The following is an 18,742-nucleotide window of genomic DNA, read 5'->3' on the forward strand; positions in this document are numbered from 1 at the left end:
TATAAATAAATTGCTTGTTACCTTTGGGGATTAATCTAGTTGCAAACTCTGCTGCTGAGTGCCTTTCCTAAGAGGCATAATTTCAATTATCATCTCCTGAAAATCATGTTACTGCACTGTTACAATTACATGTGTAGTGTTTGGTGGAATTTATGTGTATATTCAGTTGTGTGCCTTTGCCATGATTTATTCCTTTCAAAGGACTGACATAGATGAGAGGGCAGCAGGGTGTGCACAACATGGTATTGTTCTGCAGGGCAAAAGCACTATTGTCACTTAGGGTCTTTTGGATGAGAGGTATCCAAAACACTGGGGCTTCTTGTCATCAGAATGGCTTTCCACACCCTAGCCCTGTCTTGGGATTTAGATAATCACAGGATCCTGAGCAAAATGAGTATGGGGAATATAAAGTCCTTAAGAAATATGCAGGGAATTTAGGAAAGACAAGTGATGTAAGATGCACAGTGTGTCTTATCTGCTCTGCATCCCAGACTGGAGCCATGGTGTTACAGTGGGTGGACGACAGACCGGGATTTAGGGAAGATGAATGCTGTTCAGTGTGCAGCTCTTCATCCTGCGTCTGTCTTTTCCACTGCCTGTGTCTGACAAAAAGGAGACCTTTTGGAAGGTCTCCATCTTTTCCTCTCTCAGTATTCTTAAAGCACCTTGTGTGCAGACCTCTTCTTGCAGCAGGAGGGGAGAGGCAGTTTCTTTCTTTCTGTCTTCTGCCTCTCATTACACAGCTGCATTGACACCTCTTCAGTATTTTAACCAAACAAGACAAGAAAGAAATGCAACCAACTATTTAGAGCTGATCCTTTCAGCTGGTTTCAAAGCCAATGGCAGAGAGCTTCCTTGCAGATCTTACAGCCCGAGGAAAATTTCTTTAGGATTAATAAAAATTCTTCTCATTGAGGTTTTTAGTCGAAGATGTGAGGCTGTTCTTAAGGCTGTTTGCATCTTCTTGCATCTCTTTCCCAAGCAAACTATAGACCAAGAGGAAGAAACTGGTTTGTCCTCACCAGCATTGCTCTCCAGTCCTTTGCCTCTCTGGGGGTCAAGACTGTTCCCTCCACACCCAAGACTTGACTGAACTTCAAAGCCCTGGAACAGAGATTGCCTGGTGCTGTTTAAATTGAATGGTAGCCATGAGCAGTTCTTTGCATTTGAGAGAATCATAATACTGCCCCAGATCTTGCACTCTGCCTTCCTTTAGGTGTCAGTGCCAATGCAAACATCTTTAAAATGGCCCTCTTTCTTCTGGTTTCTCATTTAGTGGCTGTTTTATCTGTGCTTTGTTGATGTTACTCTCAGCAGTACTTAAGGGAAGAAAATGAGTGTTAACTGGATTTCCTTCAGGTTTTGAATGGGTTAGGTCATTTTAATATCGTCAAAAGTGACAACAGGAACAGCTTCAGGAGCCAGCAAGCTCTGCTTCTTTCCATGTCCTTGACATTACTGACATTGCTTTGGGCTGCCCTAATCAAGTGAGCCCTAGTTCCTAAAAGAATTCTATGTGGTCTGCCAGTCTTGTGGCAGCTGTGGAACTAATGAAGCCATGATACCCAGTGTCAGGGGAGTGCTGTGAGTTAAACTGTCCTGGCATGGGATGGACAGAACTTTGTCAGCCTTGGGATGGGATGTGAGATTTTGAAGTGCACAACAAAAAGCGAGATTGGCCTTCCTGAAATGAGTAGTAGTTTCTAAGATGCTCTTCTCTTTCATGTGTGGAGCCATAAACAAAAGCCAGATGCCTGCTAAAGGGTTTGAAAGGTCCATGATGTTAATTTTGAAGAACAGTAATGTAGTAAGTAACCTGGTAGCAAGATAGTACTCAGTGGGCAATCCCAGGTACATGCTGCCCTGAATGTGTTTGATTTTGAGGCAGGTGAAGACACTACTCTTCAGATCTAGAAGCAAAGCTGTTGTCACTGGGAAGTGGCAGCTTTATTGAACAAAGAATGAGGGGCTGGGAGGAATTGCAGCCACCTCCCCTCTCCCTCCTCAGGCAATGTAGTTGTGTTTTGCCATGGCCCAAACTCCATCCTCCCTTTCAACCACAAAAGACAGTATGAGTAAGAGTCAAATTCCTTTGTTGTTGTCTGGGGCTTGAGCATCTTGGCTGGGAAGAGTATTTTGTATTCTGTTTTCAGGAACTCTTCCTTTGAATTAAAGGATGAACTGTGGGAAGTTATTAATGACATCTATAATCAAGGATTAATCAAGTAAATCTCTCTAGTCGAGTGCCTCTTACTGCATTGAGAGCATAGAGATAAAGACGATATCGGTGTGAGCTTTCATGTGCAAACAGTGCTGAGGTGCTGCCTGCAAAGCACACTCTGCATTTAAGCAGCTCTTTTGCTTTCTACCCAAGCTGGCTGATGTGAGGTGGTGCTTGGTCATGTAACATCTGAGCAGAGACATGCTGAAGAATTTTTATTTCAATTCTTCATGAAATAGGAAGGGGGAGAGTAAAACAAGATTTTTTTTTTCTCCCCAAAGAATGCCTTTAGGTTACTTGTAGCAAACTGCAAATCTGTGCGGTAGTTTAAAAAGCTAAAAATGTAAGTCTTAAAACAAAGTGTTTGATGCTTTACAGTACAGCTCAGAACAGATGTTAAAGCTTTTTCGAGAATAAAATCTTCAGGAGGTATTCAGTGTTTCAGCTAGTGCTCCTGTGGAAGATATTAGTTCAGGAATTTATTAAGGTAGAAAGGAAATCACGTGAATTTAGTCTTAATGTAACTTTTGGATCTAATATAGTCTATTATTTTCATGTCCATTGGTATTTTTAGGCATTTATTTATCTCCTTTTTAAGGGACCTCAACTCTACCTCTGCTTTCACAGCTGGAAATAATTGTGGGAATCATTTGAAGGGTGAAAATGCCAAATAGATGTGTAATAATATAAATATATGGTGTCTCACAGGAATTTTTATATTCAGATTCCATATGTAGAGGGTGATTTCTGGTATGAAGAATATCAGATAGAAAATAAATGCAATTCCTGAATGCCATATAAACATGAGAGTGTTGTGGTGTTTTGGGGGGTTTTGGGTTTTTTTTTTTTGTTTGATTTTTTTTGGTTTTGTGGTGTTTTTTATTTTTTTTTTTTTTGTTTGGTTTTGTGGGGTTTTTTGTTTTGTTTTTGGTTTTTTTGGGTTTTTTTTTTTGTGAATTTCTTTCTCCTGTGGAAGCCATGGGAGCCCTGTTGTAGCAAAAACTGGAAGCTGCTGAATCCTTAACCTGGCATTGTTAAGATATCTATTAAAAACACTGCTATCTGTCTGTAGTTCTCTTTGTACACATGTTTCCAGTGTTACTACCATTAAGGGACTTGGTGGAAAAAACCCTCTGTAGATAGAATAAAAAGTTAATAATATTGGAAGCAAAGGTATCTGCTGGACATGTTCCCCCAAATGTGACTCATGCTTCTGGCATGCTCTGGTTTGGTTGTATCTCTTCAGCAGGACCAGTTTTTGAAGGGTCTTTTCTGTTTTCTGTGAACTTACTTGTGCTCCAAGGAAATTAAATGAGAGTTGCAAGTATGTGACTGCTTGGTCTTGGCTCTTCAAGGCTGAGATACTTCTTGATTACTCCAAGAGCATCTTTTTGTCTAGAAACATTAAACTTCTGTCTGGGAGGATACTTGAAGTAGTTTTTGTGAAGAGGCATTTTCTTTGTCTAGTGGGGTGTTGAAATTGCTTTGCAGTTGTTTGAGGAGTTAAAATTTCTCTTCCATGCAGGATCCCCAGTTTATTCTTTCTCTTTGTGGATCAAAATCCACATATACCAAAGAAGTGGTGGACAAAGACTGTGTTAGTTACTCAAGCACGACAAATTAAGGTAGATAAATGCTTTTGTGCTACTTGTGCAGTAACAGCGAATTCAGCAAATGCACTGGGAAAGCACCTGCCAAATTAGTGGGTGTATTAAACTTGAGCCAAGCTCAGCTAAAACATCCCCTGAATCCAAATCTCCTTTATTTGGAGCGAGGTAGCAAGGAAACACAGCCATGGATTGTGCATTCTCAGTCGATCATGTAACAGCAGATGGTTAAAAGGAGCCTCTCGGATGCTCTTCAGGCAGCATATTCCTGCTAAGTGATTATTTGGATTATTAATGTCCCACTGTAGCACCTAGCGATGATCTGAAAGCAGCTTTATGGGCTGTGACTTTTGTGGTGATGAGCACTAGAGACTCATGGAATTAATAATGTTTTAATTGTTATTGCTTGAACATTGATTAAACTTGTTTAAGGACTTTTAAGGGATTCTGTCATCGAGCTTGACTGGTTTATTGGTATGAGCCTGAACCTCAGAATGAAACTCTGGGGATAAACTGCTCTGTTCCTGTCTGCTCTTGGTGTGGTGAATCCTTTGTGCCTCAGTTTCCTTTTTATGTGAAACTTGCCTGTGCTTTGTAAATGTTAGCTTTTACAGGGTGTGGATAGAGATCACCTTATCTTAATTGTATTGTTTGCATATAATATTACACAGTGACTGTGCAGGACTTTGTTGGTGGGCACCAGCCAGGCTGAGGTTTGCCAGAGGTGTGAGAGAATTCACTGAGTGAGAACTGGGCGCCCTGCGTCACTGGCTCTGTTTGGAAATCCTAGTTGAAGTCATTTGCAGCTTAATCACACATGGAAAGACTCTTCCCAGGAGAGTTTTTATTCATTCATGTTTGCTGCTAGTAGAGTTCATGTTACAGTAGGAAACCACGATTCCTGACCTCTGAGTTGAATACATGTTTTAAAAATAGTGATGGGGCAGAAGAAAGAAGAATAAATAACCTTCACTTTAAGGGCTTGCTCAAACAAAATCGATGTGCTGCAAATTACAGCACCACACTTTGAGAAATGATAGAATCAAATTGTTTTTCAGGGGCTTGTGTCAAGAAAATTGTACATTGTTTATGGCAGTTGTAGAGTAATTCTGCGTTTTTCATCTCCACCTAAGCGAACAAGAATTATCTTGAAGAAGCAGCAGGTTATTTTTGGATTTACTTTAAAAGAGAGTTTTTGATGATAAATGGCTTCTAGAAGATTCACAGGTCCATCAGTGCAACAGAACTGATAGAAGAGTAAAGCAAACCAAATATTTACAGAGAAGGTTTATTTTGGGTGGAGGTTGGATATGTAATATTTGAGTTATTTTAGTTGTGATAAGCCTGATGTGAACACTGAGGTAAAATGAAATGTTATGTTCTTATGTAAGAAGAGAACTGCAGCTGGTTTATTCATTGTCTGTACTAAAGAGAACATACCTCTACAAATGTTTCATTAACAGCGTGGTGCTGTGTGGTGTGTGTTGAGGGGTTGTTTTTGGTTTTTGTATTGCATGCTATGGAGCAGTAAGGGATCTGAGATGTGAGTTTTGCCAAGGGCCCCCAAGATGGGCTGTGGTGGAGGCTGAAGGACCTGGGCTGGCTCAGCCCAGAGCAGAGGTTTGGCAGGACCAAACAGCATCCCCCTGTGCCTGGGAGGTGCTTTCCAAGGAGATTGACCCAGGCTCTTCACCAGAGTGCACGGCTGGAGCATGAGAGACAGCAGGCTGGAGTTGAAACAAGAGGTTCATGTAGGTGTGAGGAAGAACCACTGAAGAAAGGTGAGAGGGGCCATCCACAGAGGCTGTGCAGCCTTGAGGATCTTCAGGGTCTTACTGGGAAATGTCCTGAGCAAGCTGCTCTTTTCTCATAGCTGTTCCTGCTCTCAGGAGGAGGTTGAATTAGAATTCTTCCAAGCTTCTTCTGACCTGTTTTCCTGTGATCCTGTATATTTGGCATGTGTGGTGATAGCTGGTTGCTTGATTGAAGCAAGGAGGACTCTGAAGGGGTGACAGGAGAAGTTTTCTTATTGCATGATCAGTGTCACTAAGAGGTTTCTGCCATGTACAATACATTTCCATAGTTTTGTACTGTGGACAATTTTTATAGTAGTTGCAGAGGTCCCTGTGAAACCTGACACCCCCACAGAATTCAAAAATTCTTTATATGAACTTGCCTTGAAGAACTCATGAAGGAGCCACCCTGAGAGCAGTTCACACTGGTGAGCTGTTTCTCATTGAAGTTGCTCCACAGAAATTTGGTGTGTGAGATGTAGCACCACTAAAACACAGTTCACATCATCCAGTTTAAAAAACAAGCTGAAAGATCTTTGCCAGGTCCACTGGACAAATTCAAATCCAGAATACCCTTCTTGCATCTGCTGAAAACTTCCATGGTGTTTTGCTTCCTCACCTGCAAGCAACTGCAGCTGGGTGATGATGGTACTGTTCAGTTTTAATCTACTGAAGTATTAAGTGAAAATCTTTCTGTTGTATCAAGTGGATTTGGTCAGACCTGAGCAACAGTATGAGATTCCTACTGAAAGGAAATAGTTCAGGGATTAAACTGCGGCTGAACATAGGTTTTGTAGCCCATGGGGTGAGCCAGGGTGGGAAGGGCTGGTAACAATGGGATCTGAATTAAAGCACATACTCAGCTTTTACTGGAAACAGCACAGCAAATCCCAGTGATTCTCTGGTTTGTCCCTTAGTCCCATGAGTACAGTGTGCAGCATTCAGCTGTTCTGCCAGTCAGGAGAATGGAAGCCTCTCGCCTTTTCTTTCATGTCCCATTGATTCATGTCTCTAAACCCACATGCTGTGAGATTATTTTTGGGGTCTGTTTGAGGGCCCAACATTTCATCAAACTGACAATTGCAAATTCTGCATGCAGATTTTCACAAAAGTGAAGAGAGACAGAATTTCCCTGAACATGCTTTGTTTTGGATGCTGGTCGTCTTGCGAATGGTGCTTTTTAATGGAAAGGGGTCTGAATGGTCACATATGAATTATTTGAAAACCATGGTTTACTTGTCAGCTGTTGATTTAAATGTTTTGATTCGATGAGTAGATAACTTTTCTATAGCGGGATAGGAAGAGTGCTACTTTTCCAAATTAAATAAATCATGAATTCATTGTCTTCAGGTCAGTGGATTACTGTGGATTTTCACTGGGTAGAATACAGCCTTTAAAGAAGAACTTTACCTAGCTTTTTTCTCTTCAGCTTTGCCACTCAGAAATCAGTCCCCCATCACAAAATTGCAGATCTGGCCATTTCCACATGGAAGTTTTTGCTTGATACAGTAAAAGGCTTGCTTATGCGCAGAGGTGTTTTCCCCACAGTTGACATGACACTGACAGCACAAAATGAGACTTTGCTTTTGACACACATTCACAGTATTTAATATACTCAGTATTTAAAATATCTTTAAGGTCTCAGTACTACTGATCCAAAAATGTTTAATCTGAATAGGCTTATTAAAATCAATAAGTGTCTTCACACACTTAAACTAAATTATTTGTCAAGTTCTTCTCAAAAAGGGGGAAACTCTTGTGTCCAAGTCATTGGATGAAGGCTGTTGGAGATGCCATTGTTATAAAATTGCTGCCTATTTAAAAAATGCTACTGATGTTTTCTCTGAGAGCCTTTACTTTCTACAGACAAAACTAATCCAGCAAAAGCATGACTGTTGCCAATGTAATATGCTGCCTTTGTGGTTTAGGACATCTTTAAAAGGCCTTTCAGTGTAGATTCACTACAGTTTTTCCCATTTTACAGATACTGTGAACAAGGACACTGAACCCAAAGATCCATTTCCCATTCCACGAAAGATTATGGCTGAACCAGACTACATAGATGATGACAATCCTGAATTAATTAGACCTCAGAAATTAATTAATCCTGTGAAGTCATCCCGGAATCATCAAGATCTCCATAGGGAGCTGCTTATGAATCAGAAAAGGTAAGAGTCTAAAAATCACTTGTGCCACCCTCCCACCCCAAACACACAGCTGGAGTTTTAGTTTCATCAAAATGACGTTGTCCCCAAAACCCAGCAGGCGCTGTTTGTTGATTCAGATCTTGTGAATTGAAAGACTCTGATTCTTAACCATGGCATTTATTACTGTTTGAGTTTCAGTGCAAAAGCTTGCCTTAGAAGGCTTCTCATTTTGTTTTTGTAAATACTCAGATGGTCAGTTTTGAGAGGAAGCAGTTCAGTTCTCCTCTATTGCATTTCATATTAATTACTTGGCCACTGTAATTTGTCTTGTACTCCTAATGTTATCAAAATTTGACAAAATTTTGCTATCAACAGTGGGATGATAAAATTGGCTTTCACCATTCCCAGTGCACTGAGGTTGAGGCCACTTTTTAATCAGAGAAATCATGTCGTTTATTTCACATACAACTGTTCTCTACTTATTTGATCTGTCTCACGATGCAATGTGATAGTCTGGGGCCTGCTCTGCTGCTGCACAAGTGTTTCTTTGTATGTTCTGCAAATGCTCCTCTCTGGGATGGGATGCACAGCTGTTGCTCTATGTATTGCTTTTAGAGATGTAAACAACCATGTCTTAATTTCATCAACTTCAGAGACACAAGCACCTGGCCCAGAAATAGATAAAGTTCTGTTAATGAATGTCTTCAGCAACAGAGAAGTCATTTAGAAAACAGATTAAGAAAATAGCCACCAGACCACCTGGTGGAGGAAAAAGCAGAAAGCCTGTTGATGCTCCTTTGTTTAAACTAACAGAAACCAGTTGTGATATCAATTGTTGATTTGTTGCATTGAAGACACCCAAAATGGACTTTTCAAAGGCAAGGTGTGTGGATCTATAAAATAGAAGTGGAATAAAGGTATTTCAGAGTGCATTTGAGCAGAAAGCTGGTGGTAGCAGCCAATCTGACTTTTTGAGACCTAGGACCTTGATAAAGAAGAGTAAAAAGCCATTAATTTGGCTACTCCAGCACAAGTGGATTTGTGTATTTGGCAGGAAGAGTCACATTATGGCAGTTTTTCTCTCTCGCTTTTTTTTTTTTTTTTAATCCTTTGGCATTGTAGTATTTGGAGGGGAGAAGGGGTCTTTTTATATGTAGTAGCAAAATCCTTAAAAATGCTGGGCTTAGAGACTTAATTCTAAATGAATTGCATACACAATATAGCATTTCTTTAGTGATGAAGAAGGAGAGCTATTTTACAGAATGCCAACTGAATTGGAAGAAACTGGCCTAAATAGGTGTTTGTCCTATTTTTCGTTAATGGGATTAAACATCAAAGTCAGTTCCTGGCACCAAGAAGTTTATAGTAATTGAAAGAAAAATAGTTGAAGTTTCCTGATGATCTTAATCTAGAGGATGTGGAGGCTGCAATAAATTAAGACTATTTTTTTCTTTTAAGTTTGTGAAAGCATAAAGCACTTTTAAATAGTATGGAGTTTTCTTTTCTTCTAGGAAAATATCCTATTACACAGAAAAGTTGTGCAGGCCTCAATACCCTCTCTTCTCTTATTGTAATTTTGATTAGCTCCAGCTGGTAATTTTAGATTCTTATTTATTGGTGCAGAAATAAATACTTTGAGGATTTTCACCAGCAGAAAAATGGGTGTCTTTTAGAGAAGGGTTAGTCTTCTGTGCTTTGTGTCACTGTAGTAGCTCTCATAGGAGGCTTTTCAGTAATGCAGATATTAGGCTCTGTTCTGCTTTGTTACAGCAAACTGTCAAATGTATGGAGAACTTTCAGTGCTCTTATAGAAGTCTGCTTAACATCCTGCTTATTTCCTTGTGAAGATTCAGTGTAGACATCAGCAGCTTCACTTTTTGGGCTCATCAGCTCTGAACAGCCAGAAATGGATGTTGGAAGATGTTAGTACTGGTCCAGTCATTCTCCATGCCCACTGTGAGGAGTGTCTGTCAGGCCAAGAACTGGTATACTTGCAGAAAGAGTAGTTGTTCTGGGGAGAAAGGAAAAAAAGAAAAAGGATTCAGGTGGTGCTACCTCAAGGGACTAGTCACTTAAATTGTTTTTACTTATTAGGAGTCAACCTCAGCTCTGCAGAATATTGGTGCTATCCCTCACAGAGATTTTAACCCTATCAGCTCTCACTTGTGTTGTAACACATTTTGCTTCCTCTATATCAAAGCCTTAGGATTTGTGATTTAACCAGAACAGTCACCAGGAGGTGATACAAGACCCCAGTTAATCCAGTATCCACCACTTTGTTGCTTTTCCTTTTTACATAACAGTGGAAACAGGATTGACTTTATAGTTCTTTTACAGATCTGCCACCCCCACCTGATTGGACTGAGGGGCTGTATTTACTTGTAACTTCTGCAGGTTGCCTTTGTTACAGCACATCTCAACCAGTCTGTGCATCTGCTTTGCTGTAGTGCAACCTCAGTGAGAAAAGCAGCAACAGTAACGTTACCTATTGGCTGCTCTCTGGTTTGTGGCTGTTTTGACTGCTGATTGCCAATGTGGCAGCTTCTGCTGACTCTGCTCTCACCAATCCAGTAGTAGTAGTAGTAGTAGTAATAAAAAATGACTCCAGCTTTTCCTGCCTGACTTCAGTTTTATGTGCTGAAATGTAATTAAAATAGCATGAAACATAAAATATGAACACAGTCTTGTAGCTTCTGTTGCACTCAGGCCATGAGATCTATTATGAGAAATAGGGAACAGCATTTGGTGTTGCTAAATATTTGATTTTGCTGTCAGGGAATCTACAGGGATAGAGTGTTGCATAATATATGGAGTCATTCCTAGATGCCACCATAAAATGGCATTTTAATGTTTTATTGGACATGCTGTCAGATATGCATATTAATGAATAATTGGGCAACCACAAATGTATAGCAAGTAGGAAGGGTAAAAATATGCTTTCTGAAAGCTTATTCAGATTATTGAATTTCTTGAAGTTGAAATAAAAAATGGTTGATGTTAAACTTAACCCTGGATGCTTTCACATAATCATCTTCACAGGAAAGACAACAATAACAAAGACAAATTTTAGATCTCCCTGCTCTACCATAAATGACACTAATACCTGAATAACAGGGAGAGCTTTGAATCTTATACCAAATTTTGAAATCATCATAGCGTCACAGAGATAAGAGAAAATGCTGAAGTCATAAAAATAAGTAGGAGTGAGTATCCATGTGTGTACCTGTATAAATAATGTCATGCATCTTCCCAAGGAGTGAGCTTTCTCATTCCGGAGTAGCTGGCTTGGAAAGCAATTTGTGCTGAACAGGCTCGAAACATTCCATTCATGTAGCACCTAAAGGCTTCTCAGAGGGAGAATCCTCCAGGCTTTGTCTGGTCTCCAAGGTGATGGCAACTTTTTTATTCTGGATTTGTGTTGTCTTAGGCTCTTTGTGATGTTTCGTGTAGCCTGAGAGCTCTCACTGGGAGTAGCTTCAAAGCCAGGCATGGGTAAATCTGTCACATTTTCAAGGAAAAGAGAGAATCCATGATTGCCAGGAGCAGTGTGACAGACCACAGTTTAGTTTTGCCCAGTCAGACTTCTATGGGCAGAATAGCCTGCACAGCGCTGTCTGAACACAGTCCTTCTGAGTTATCAAGCACCAAGCAAATTCTTCTCATCCAAAATTTGTTCCTAGCTCTGATAGTGCCTTCATCTGTGATGTTTTTTTCAGTCCATTCTTCTGGAATCAAGAGAATACAGTGAAGACTAAAGATGAATGTTAATGAAGTATACAGGAGAAATACTTGCATGCACATTAAAGGGAAATATCTTAAAGGCTTAAATTTTAGCTTAGGATATTGGTTAGAAATCAGGCAAATGTCTGCATGTTTTTTTTATTTTAATTATTTATTTATATTCCAATGTAAATGTAAATGATTTTAGTAAAGCTGCCTGCAATTCTGTGTGAATTCCTGCTAATTGAAATGGATCTCTTTCTTCTTCCCCCCCATGTAAATTGAAGGGGTCTTGCACCTCAGAACAAACCAGAGCTACAGAAGGTGATGGAGAAAAGGAAACGAGATCAAGTTATTAAACAACAAAAAGAAGAGGAAGCACAAAAGAAGAAGTCAGACCTGGAAATAGAGCTACTGAAACGGCAGCAGAAACTGGAGCAGGTGAGATGAGGAATAACAGACATTTACATATCTGCATCTGAGCTACTCACCTGAGGCTCCCTTTTAGACAGAAAAGAAGCAGCAGCCAATTTTTTGGCATATTTCCCTTAGTTAAATTCAGGTATCTCTTAGGGTAAGTCAAATCGCGCTCTTTAATTACCTGTTATAGGAACTGCTTATAGGGTCTGCCTTTGGTCAAATGAAGCCTGCACCAGCCAGCAGGAATGTATGTGGAGCTGATGCTATTTAACCATTGAAACTGTGGTGATTTAGTCAATTTTTGTAGTCTAACTATGATAAACTAAGAATGGCTGTTAGGCTGTAGTACATCAAAATCGCATTTAATGAATTAAAACCAATTGATTGTCCTGGGTTATGTAAGAAACTAGGTAACTTCTACAAGGTCTTTTATTGTCTTAAAATGTATGAGCCCATTGGTGTTTTCAAGTGAAAGAAAAAGTCCTCAGACTCTGTGCATGGAGATGATGTGGAGTTGGAGTTCCTCATGGTGAAGCTTTTTACCAGGCACAGGGCCGGCCAAATGTCTCTGTGCCTCTGGAAGCACTTTGTGTGCCTGAGAGGAAATATCTCTACAGTGAAACAGCTCATCAGAGAAGTCACTGTGCATCAAGCAATGCATTTATTTTAAAATAAATTAATGCTATAAATAAACGCTTTAAAACAGTACCTCCTGTGTTTCTCAAAAGAAATCAATTAAGCCAAATAATTACTGTTCAAAATTACATGTAATCCAATCATTATAGGTTTTTTTTTAGGGTTTTATTATAGGTTGGGTTTTTTTTTTGTTTTAATTAGGTTTAGAAATATTTTTGGAGAAAGCTATTGTATTTGTAAGTGTATCATCCTGTCATTTTTCTTATCTCTCTTAAGGGCCCAGCTTTGAATGGTTCAGCTTGTGGGAAGATTTGATTTGAAACTGTGCCATCCAACACAGATTATGTAGATCAGAAAATTATGTTAGAAGAGGAAAAGCCTGCCCATGCAAACAGTGCTGTGACTTTGTAAACATCATAGGAATGGCATTAATTGACAACGTGACTCATGGAGGGACATTGTTATGATTTATAGAAACAAGGCATGTCCCTTGTCAGTGAGCCAGAGACAAAGGAGAGATTATAAAGGTGAGCTGTACGTGGTCCCCATTAATGAGGGAGACCTTGGTCTGATAAAAAAGGAAAAGAAAACCCCTAATTTCAGGCACTTTTGTTAGTTTTCTAAAGGGTTTTTTTTCTCCTTTTCTGCCAACTCATCTGCCTTCCCCAAGGATCACTCAGCTATCCATATTCTGTGCCATGTGTGAGCCTGTGCTGGGTGGGCACTGCAGAGCCTTGCCACACAGAGCATTTCCATTCCTCACATGGAAATTTCGAATGTCTGCATGGGCAGGAGCTCCAACTTGGTTAAAAAAGTCAGTGAATGGACTCTCAAAAATGAATGGCTACGGGCCAACGAAGATTTTTGGGTTTTTATTGCTTTTTGTGATAGACAAACCAGATACTCTTAAAGAGGCTCAAGTTAGATACAGAACTTCATACCTAAACATTCAGAAATCAGTTCTGTAAGTGTGCTCGGTAGTAGCTGCTCACATATTCTCCCCTGAGGCACATTCTTCCTTGCTCTGTTGTAAAAGCCAGAGAAGGGAATTACTGTTGTTTCTTTAATGAAGATCTCCAAGAATTTCTTAAAAAATGCTTCGTCTTGTTCTTGTACTGGGCCTGCAGAGTTTTTCGCCGGTCTGTCTGGCGAAGGTAGACATCTGGAACAAGCTAGAGCCAAGGATTTGAAAAGATTTATTGTTTATGAGAACAGATACTCCCAAAAAAAAGCAATTTTATCTTTTCCATGAGACAAAGAAAGGAAGCAATTTAAAGAGTTTGGCATGGGCAGTTATTGAAACCTTTCATTTTTTGTCTTGTATTTCAATGATGTGTTTTCTAAACTTTTTTTTAAAACATGTGATTCGCTTTTAAGCTGGAACTGGAGAAGCAGAAGATACAGGAAGAGCAGGAAAATGCACCTGAATTTGTCAAAGTCAAGGGCAACTTGAGGAGGACGGTCCAGGAAGCAACAGAAGCACCAGACCCCTAGAGCCAGAGCCTGCTTAGACTTCCAGCTTTCCTGCAGAGAGAGGCTTTTGCAAGTTGTCTCACATTTGCCCCCTCAAGAGGAAAAATAACAGCATCCAGCTGACACTTACTGAAGATGAGATTTTTAATTCCTGGGACGTGTGGATTGAAAAGACAATTTCATAAACAGATCGACTTGCCAAATACAGTCCTGAGATCAATGAATAAGGAGTGTCTGTCAGTTCAGTGTCATGGACCAGGCTGACATGCTTTCTCAGAGATTTTAACCAGGGATACTAGAGAAACTCCTTCAGTGTTGCACTGCTTTAACTCTTGTGATCCTTCTTTAGTGGAAATGATACACAGATTATATTTTGCTTTAAAACAGAACAAAAATCCTCCTGTTATATCAAGCTTTGCTGCGCAGGTAGATTTCCTCCATCTAGACCTACAGCTTGTGTATATCCCACAACAATGTGTGTTTAGTTGGAGTTTTTATTAAATCTAGGAGAATATGAGGTGTGCTAATTACTGCTGCCCATCCCCACTAGGATAGGTAGGTGTGGGCAGGATAAGAATGCTTAAAATTCACCAGCAGTGAAAAGTTAAGCAGCCTTAAAGCTCATTTCTTGCTGTTTGGCATGTAGAATTTGGGCTATGAAAGAATGAAAATCTGATGATCCTTTCACAGGGAGACTCCAGAGGCTGATTTGTCTCTGTCTGTAAACTTACACTGTTGTGTACAGGCCTGTGAAGTGCAACCTGTGAATTTACTTCTCAAAGCAAAATTATCTGTCTTCTACTTTTCATGTTTTGAAATCCTGCTTACTTTGGTGTTGTGGCCTTTCTCCTCCAAGGGCATGCTGAACAGAGTACAGTGTTAACACATCACTTGGTAGTGTTTGAACTCATTTGCTGGAACTGATCTACCATGAGTTCCTACTCTTTGCTTGCAGATACTTGTTGCAGTTTCTGCAGTAGAGAAGTGTTTAAACCAGACCAAACCAATTACTGGAATCTACTGAAATTGAATTTTTTTCCCTAAAGTAAGGGATAAAATGATTTTTTTTTTTTAAGGGATAAAATGAAATTAATTTTATCCCATCCTTCATTCAGCCTCAAGAAAGAAGTGTGTTACCACTGAGACTTTGGGTCCAATTCTGTCATCTTCTGCCTTTCCACAAGTTGCCCCTGTGACTTGCCATTACATAAAATATTGCTCAGCTTGCACAGGGATGACAGAATCTGATTCTTCATGCTTATGACTACTAGCTATCCAGGAAAGCCTGGGATGAGAAATAGGGAACAGGTTGCTAATGTAGCATTATAGAATTGGATTCTTACCTGGTGTGATTGGGTGCAGATGTATCTTCACAATGTGGGGAGAAACCCTCATCTTCCTTGGTCAGAAGAGTCCTAGCTCTCACTGAAACTGTTCATACATACCTGCTGAGGATCTAATCCCTAGCCTTTGCCTTAGGATGCTAAACACAATAATTTCTACTTTGTAATTATATTGGACAGAACTGTTTGAGAACACTTTTTATTAATATCAGCAGTGGCATGTTTGTATTGTAAAGGTGTGGTGGAGGGTTGTTGGTTTGGTTTTTATAGTTCCTTTTGCCTTTCCTATAAGTATTGGACATTTAAAATACAATTTCAGATTAGCACTGGGGACAATACACTCACAATTAGAAATGTTTCTTAGATGCAGACTTTAATTTGTTAAGATACAGGCATTTTGTTTTTGTGAGGACATAATCAGATTGAGGGTAAATTGAATTGTGATAAGCATATTGCCATTGATTTAGACTTGCAGTGTGACTCACGTCTAGATTAAATGTGAAGATGATCTAAGACTGTTCAGATTACGGACATACAAAAGACAAAGGCCAAATGTAAGACTCTTCCATGTATTATCTCAACAAAGGAACACCCTGAATGCTGCAGGTACTTCCCTCTCTTCTTCCCTTCTGGCAAGAGAGGATCTTTTCTGGCAATACATCATTCCAACACTTGCACTGATTTTGTTTCATGTTGTTGAGACAGCGCTAGGTCGGAGCCTTCCACACCCCACTCATGCTTCATCTTAGCTGTTCCCAGCCTACCAAACATCCTTTCTCTTGGTTTCAGCTCCACATTAACCTTCTGCTCAGTATGGAAAAGTCTAGAAGTGAGTGAGGAAACCTTCCTCTGGTTTGAGCAGACCATTTGGTGTTAGCTGTTTCCCCTTGGTGATCAGGGCAATCCTACCACACATACACAGTGAAATGAAATCGGTGGCACCGGGAGTGGTGGGGGACAAAGACCCCCTGTTTGGCTTCAGGGGCTGTGTTGGATCTGGCCCTCAAGGCTAAACGCAGCCTGCTTTCTCCCCAGGTTAGCTTGTGATTCAGGATAGAGTTTCTCTTTCTGAAACAGAGGAGGCCAGAAAACTCCCTTGTACATACACCATGAAGTGGGTTTTTTTTTGTTTTTCATTGGAATTAACTCTCAGTGTGAAAAGAACATCAACGTGTGTGTTAGACCATCTTTGAATCCTGCTAATCCTTTAGCCTAGGAACCCCAGCCACCTTCATATCAATTCTGACAGGAAAAAGCTTGTATTTGAAGTCAGGATTGGGCGACCCTTCAATGGGTGGCCAGTTAGTCACACCACAAGTGTCCTGTGCAGCTACGCAAGTAGGAAACTGCTTGGCAGTGAGTGTAAGCAATTCCTGCTCTGCCCTTCAGCTATGTGGGTTTTTGAAGCAATCCAGCGAATACTTCAGTGATCTGAAAATTGCTCACTTACCACTTTGTACTTTTTTAAAAACTCTTGCTTTTGATAGTAGAGTAGTAAATTTTTTAGCATTTTTGTGGCTTTAACATTCTGTTAATATCTGCACTTGTTTGAGTGTACATATATAAATATATATAAATATAAAAAGGGAGCCTTAATGGATTTGTTTTCATAATTTAATATTTTTTGTATTTGCTCTTGTATAATTGTTTTTAACTAAAGGTATTACGAGAATGAGGGTGGAATACTTAGAACCAAAGTTATGCTTAATAAAATCTACTACATGCTTGGTGTATGTGGTTTTGTCTGTTGTATCCTGCCAAAAGCAAAACCTTGGATGCTGCACTGAGATATCCAGTTTGTTTAAAATTCTGCAGTGTGGGGGGAAGTATCAAGATCATAGTGACTCTTGGTTTTTTAAACCCTGTGTCCCTATTAGTATGTGCAGAAGTTGACAGGGTTTGCTGTGTCTCTAAGCAGTATTATCCTTCAAATAAATTTGATGCAGGAAGTTTTTAACAGGACTGTGCAGCTGTTCAGGTAATCCAAGGTGAGGCAGAGCATGAGGGAAAACTTCCAATGGGAGTCAAGTAATTGTAGAAATCATTCCCTGTCAATCCTTGGATTTACCAGCATTGCAATAGCTCCATTTCAAATGGGAGTTAGAAGAGAGTAACAAGCCTGGTCCTGGATTCAAGTCCTACAGTGCTCCTTTTAATTTAGCCAGTGCTCCAATATGTGGTTCTAATAGGAAAAACTTGGGCATGAGAAAGAAGGTGCAGGCACAAATGATTTGCTGGGTTAGGGTCAGACAGCTCAGTGCCAAAGAGCAAAATCCTATGTCGACAGCAGATAGGGAAGGTAGCAGGGGATGGACAGGGCTGGAAGAGGTGTGTGCTAACAGTTCTCCACAAAGATCCTCAGCTCTCACTGGTGAGCCCTGGCCAGCTGGGCAGGTGACAGCAGAGAGGGAGCTGGGGAGGAGCATGGGGCGAAATGAAGTTGGGGGGGAGGAGAGCACTGCATTCAGAACAGATGTCAGGAAGTGCTTTTTTCCTTCAGAAATTGCTCAGCATGTGGAATGGGTCCTGGCAGTACCGCTGATGCAATGATGCTGGACACACTCCCAGAGCTCTCAGATGCGGGGGAGGTAAAAAAGAACAGAGAGTTAATAAGGGGTGAGTTTCTGTGGCCTGTTGGAGATACTGCCCTGTGCTCTCCTACCTCAAGTGTAGCCAAATGTGTTTTGAATTATCCTTCGATATTTCACTCCAGACCCAGAAAGAAAATTGTGAGGGCATGTGATCTGCTTTTGTAGCATGTCCAGAAGAAAAGATGATCCTCCTTTTATCTGCTTTTTTGCATTGCATTGAGCTAATATTTGTCACGTGGCTTTGCGAGCGCCGGTCCACTGCGGGCTTTGCCTGTGCTCCTGTGGCCATAGGCAGATGGGTTGTGTCATGCCATAACTGTGTGGAAAGAAGTACCTTGAGGTCTCTTAGCTGCTCTCACAGGGTCCTGATGGCACTTGTGGTGACCAGTTGCACTTAAGAAAATAACTGGAGACCAAAGGGCTCTTGCTGTGCAGTTTCCATAGGATCAGAACTGATGTTGATAGGGGGAAGGGCAAGTTGGGTTCTCAAAGCCTTGCAATAGAAAGAGCAAGAACACTTGATGAAATATGGAGGAATGGAAATAGTTTTTCCCTCCCCCTGCCAGTTTAAATAGTTTGTGCTGTTTGAAATCTTTCATCTGTCAGAGTAAAGGTTTGTGGTAGTATTGTCAATATTAGGGATGACTCTCCTCAATGGAAGTGGTGGAAACTGTGCCAGAGGAAGTGTTTGGTGGTGGTAATAGAGCACAGATGTCCTCACTGTCACTCCAGTGCTTGTGTTCCACAGCTCATGTTTTGGCATTGCTTCAGACCTAGGTGAGGGCTGCACT

At 40.4% G+C, this 18,742-nt stretch overlaps 1 protein-coding gene across 6 annotated transcripts in view; it reads left to right on the plus strand.

Moving 5' to 3' along the window:
- Positions 1 to 17,093, plus strand: part of FAM107B (family with sequence similarity 107 member B) — a 59,314-nt gene extending 42,221 nt beyond the window's left edge. For all 6 annotated transcript variants that reach the window (XM_053977942.1, XM_053977936.1, XM_053977938.1 and 3 more), the window contains 3 exons: positions 7,606 to 7,789; positions 11,776 to 11,929; positions 13,922 to 17,093. In XM_053977942.1, the coding sequence (XP_053833917.1) occupies positions 7,662 to 7,789; positions 11,776 to 11,929; positions 13,922 to 14,038 (399 nt within the window). In that variant the 5' untranslated portion in view covers positions 7,606 to 7,661 and the 3' untranslated portion in view covers positions 14,039 to 17,093. The remainder of the gene's footprint in view (positions 1 to 7,605; positions 7,790 to 11,775; positions 11,930 to 13,921) is intronic.
- Positions 17,094 to 18,742: the final 1,649 nt, after the last annotated feature.

Source organism: Vidua macroura, chromosome 5, assembly GCF_024509145.1.
Source record: "Vidua macroura isolate BioBank_ID:100142 chromosome 5, ASM2450914v1, whole genome shotgun sequence".
In the NCBI taxonomy this organism is placed as follows: domain Eukaryota; kingdom Metazoa; phylum Chordata; class Aves; order Passeriformes; family Viduidae; genus Vidua; species Vidua macroura.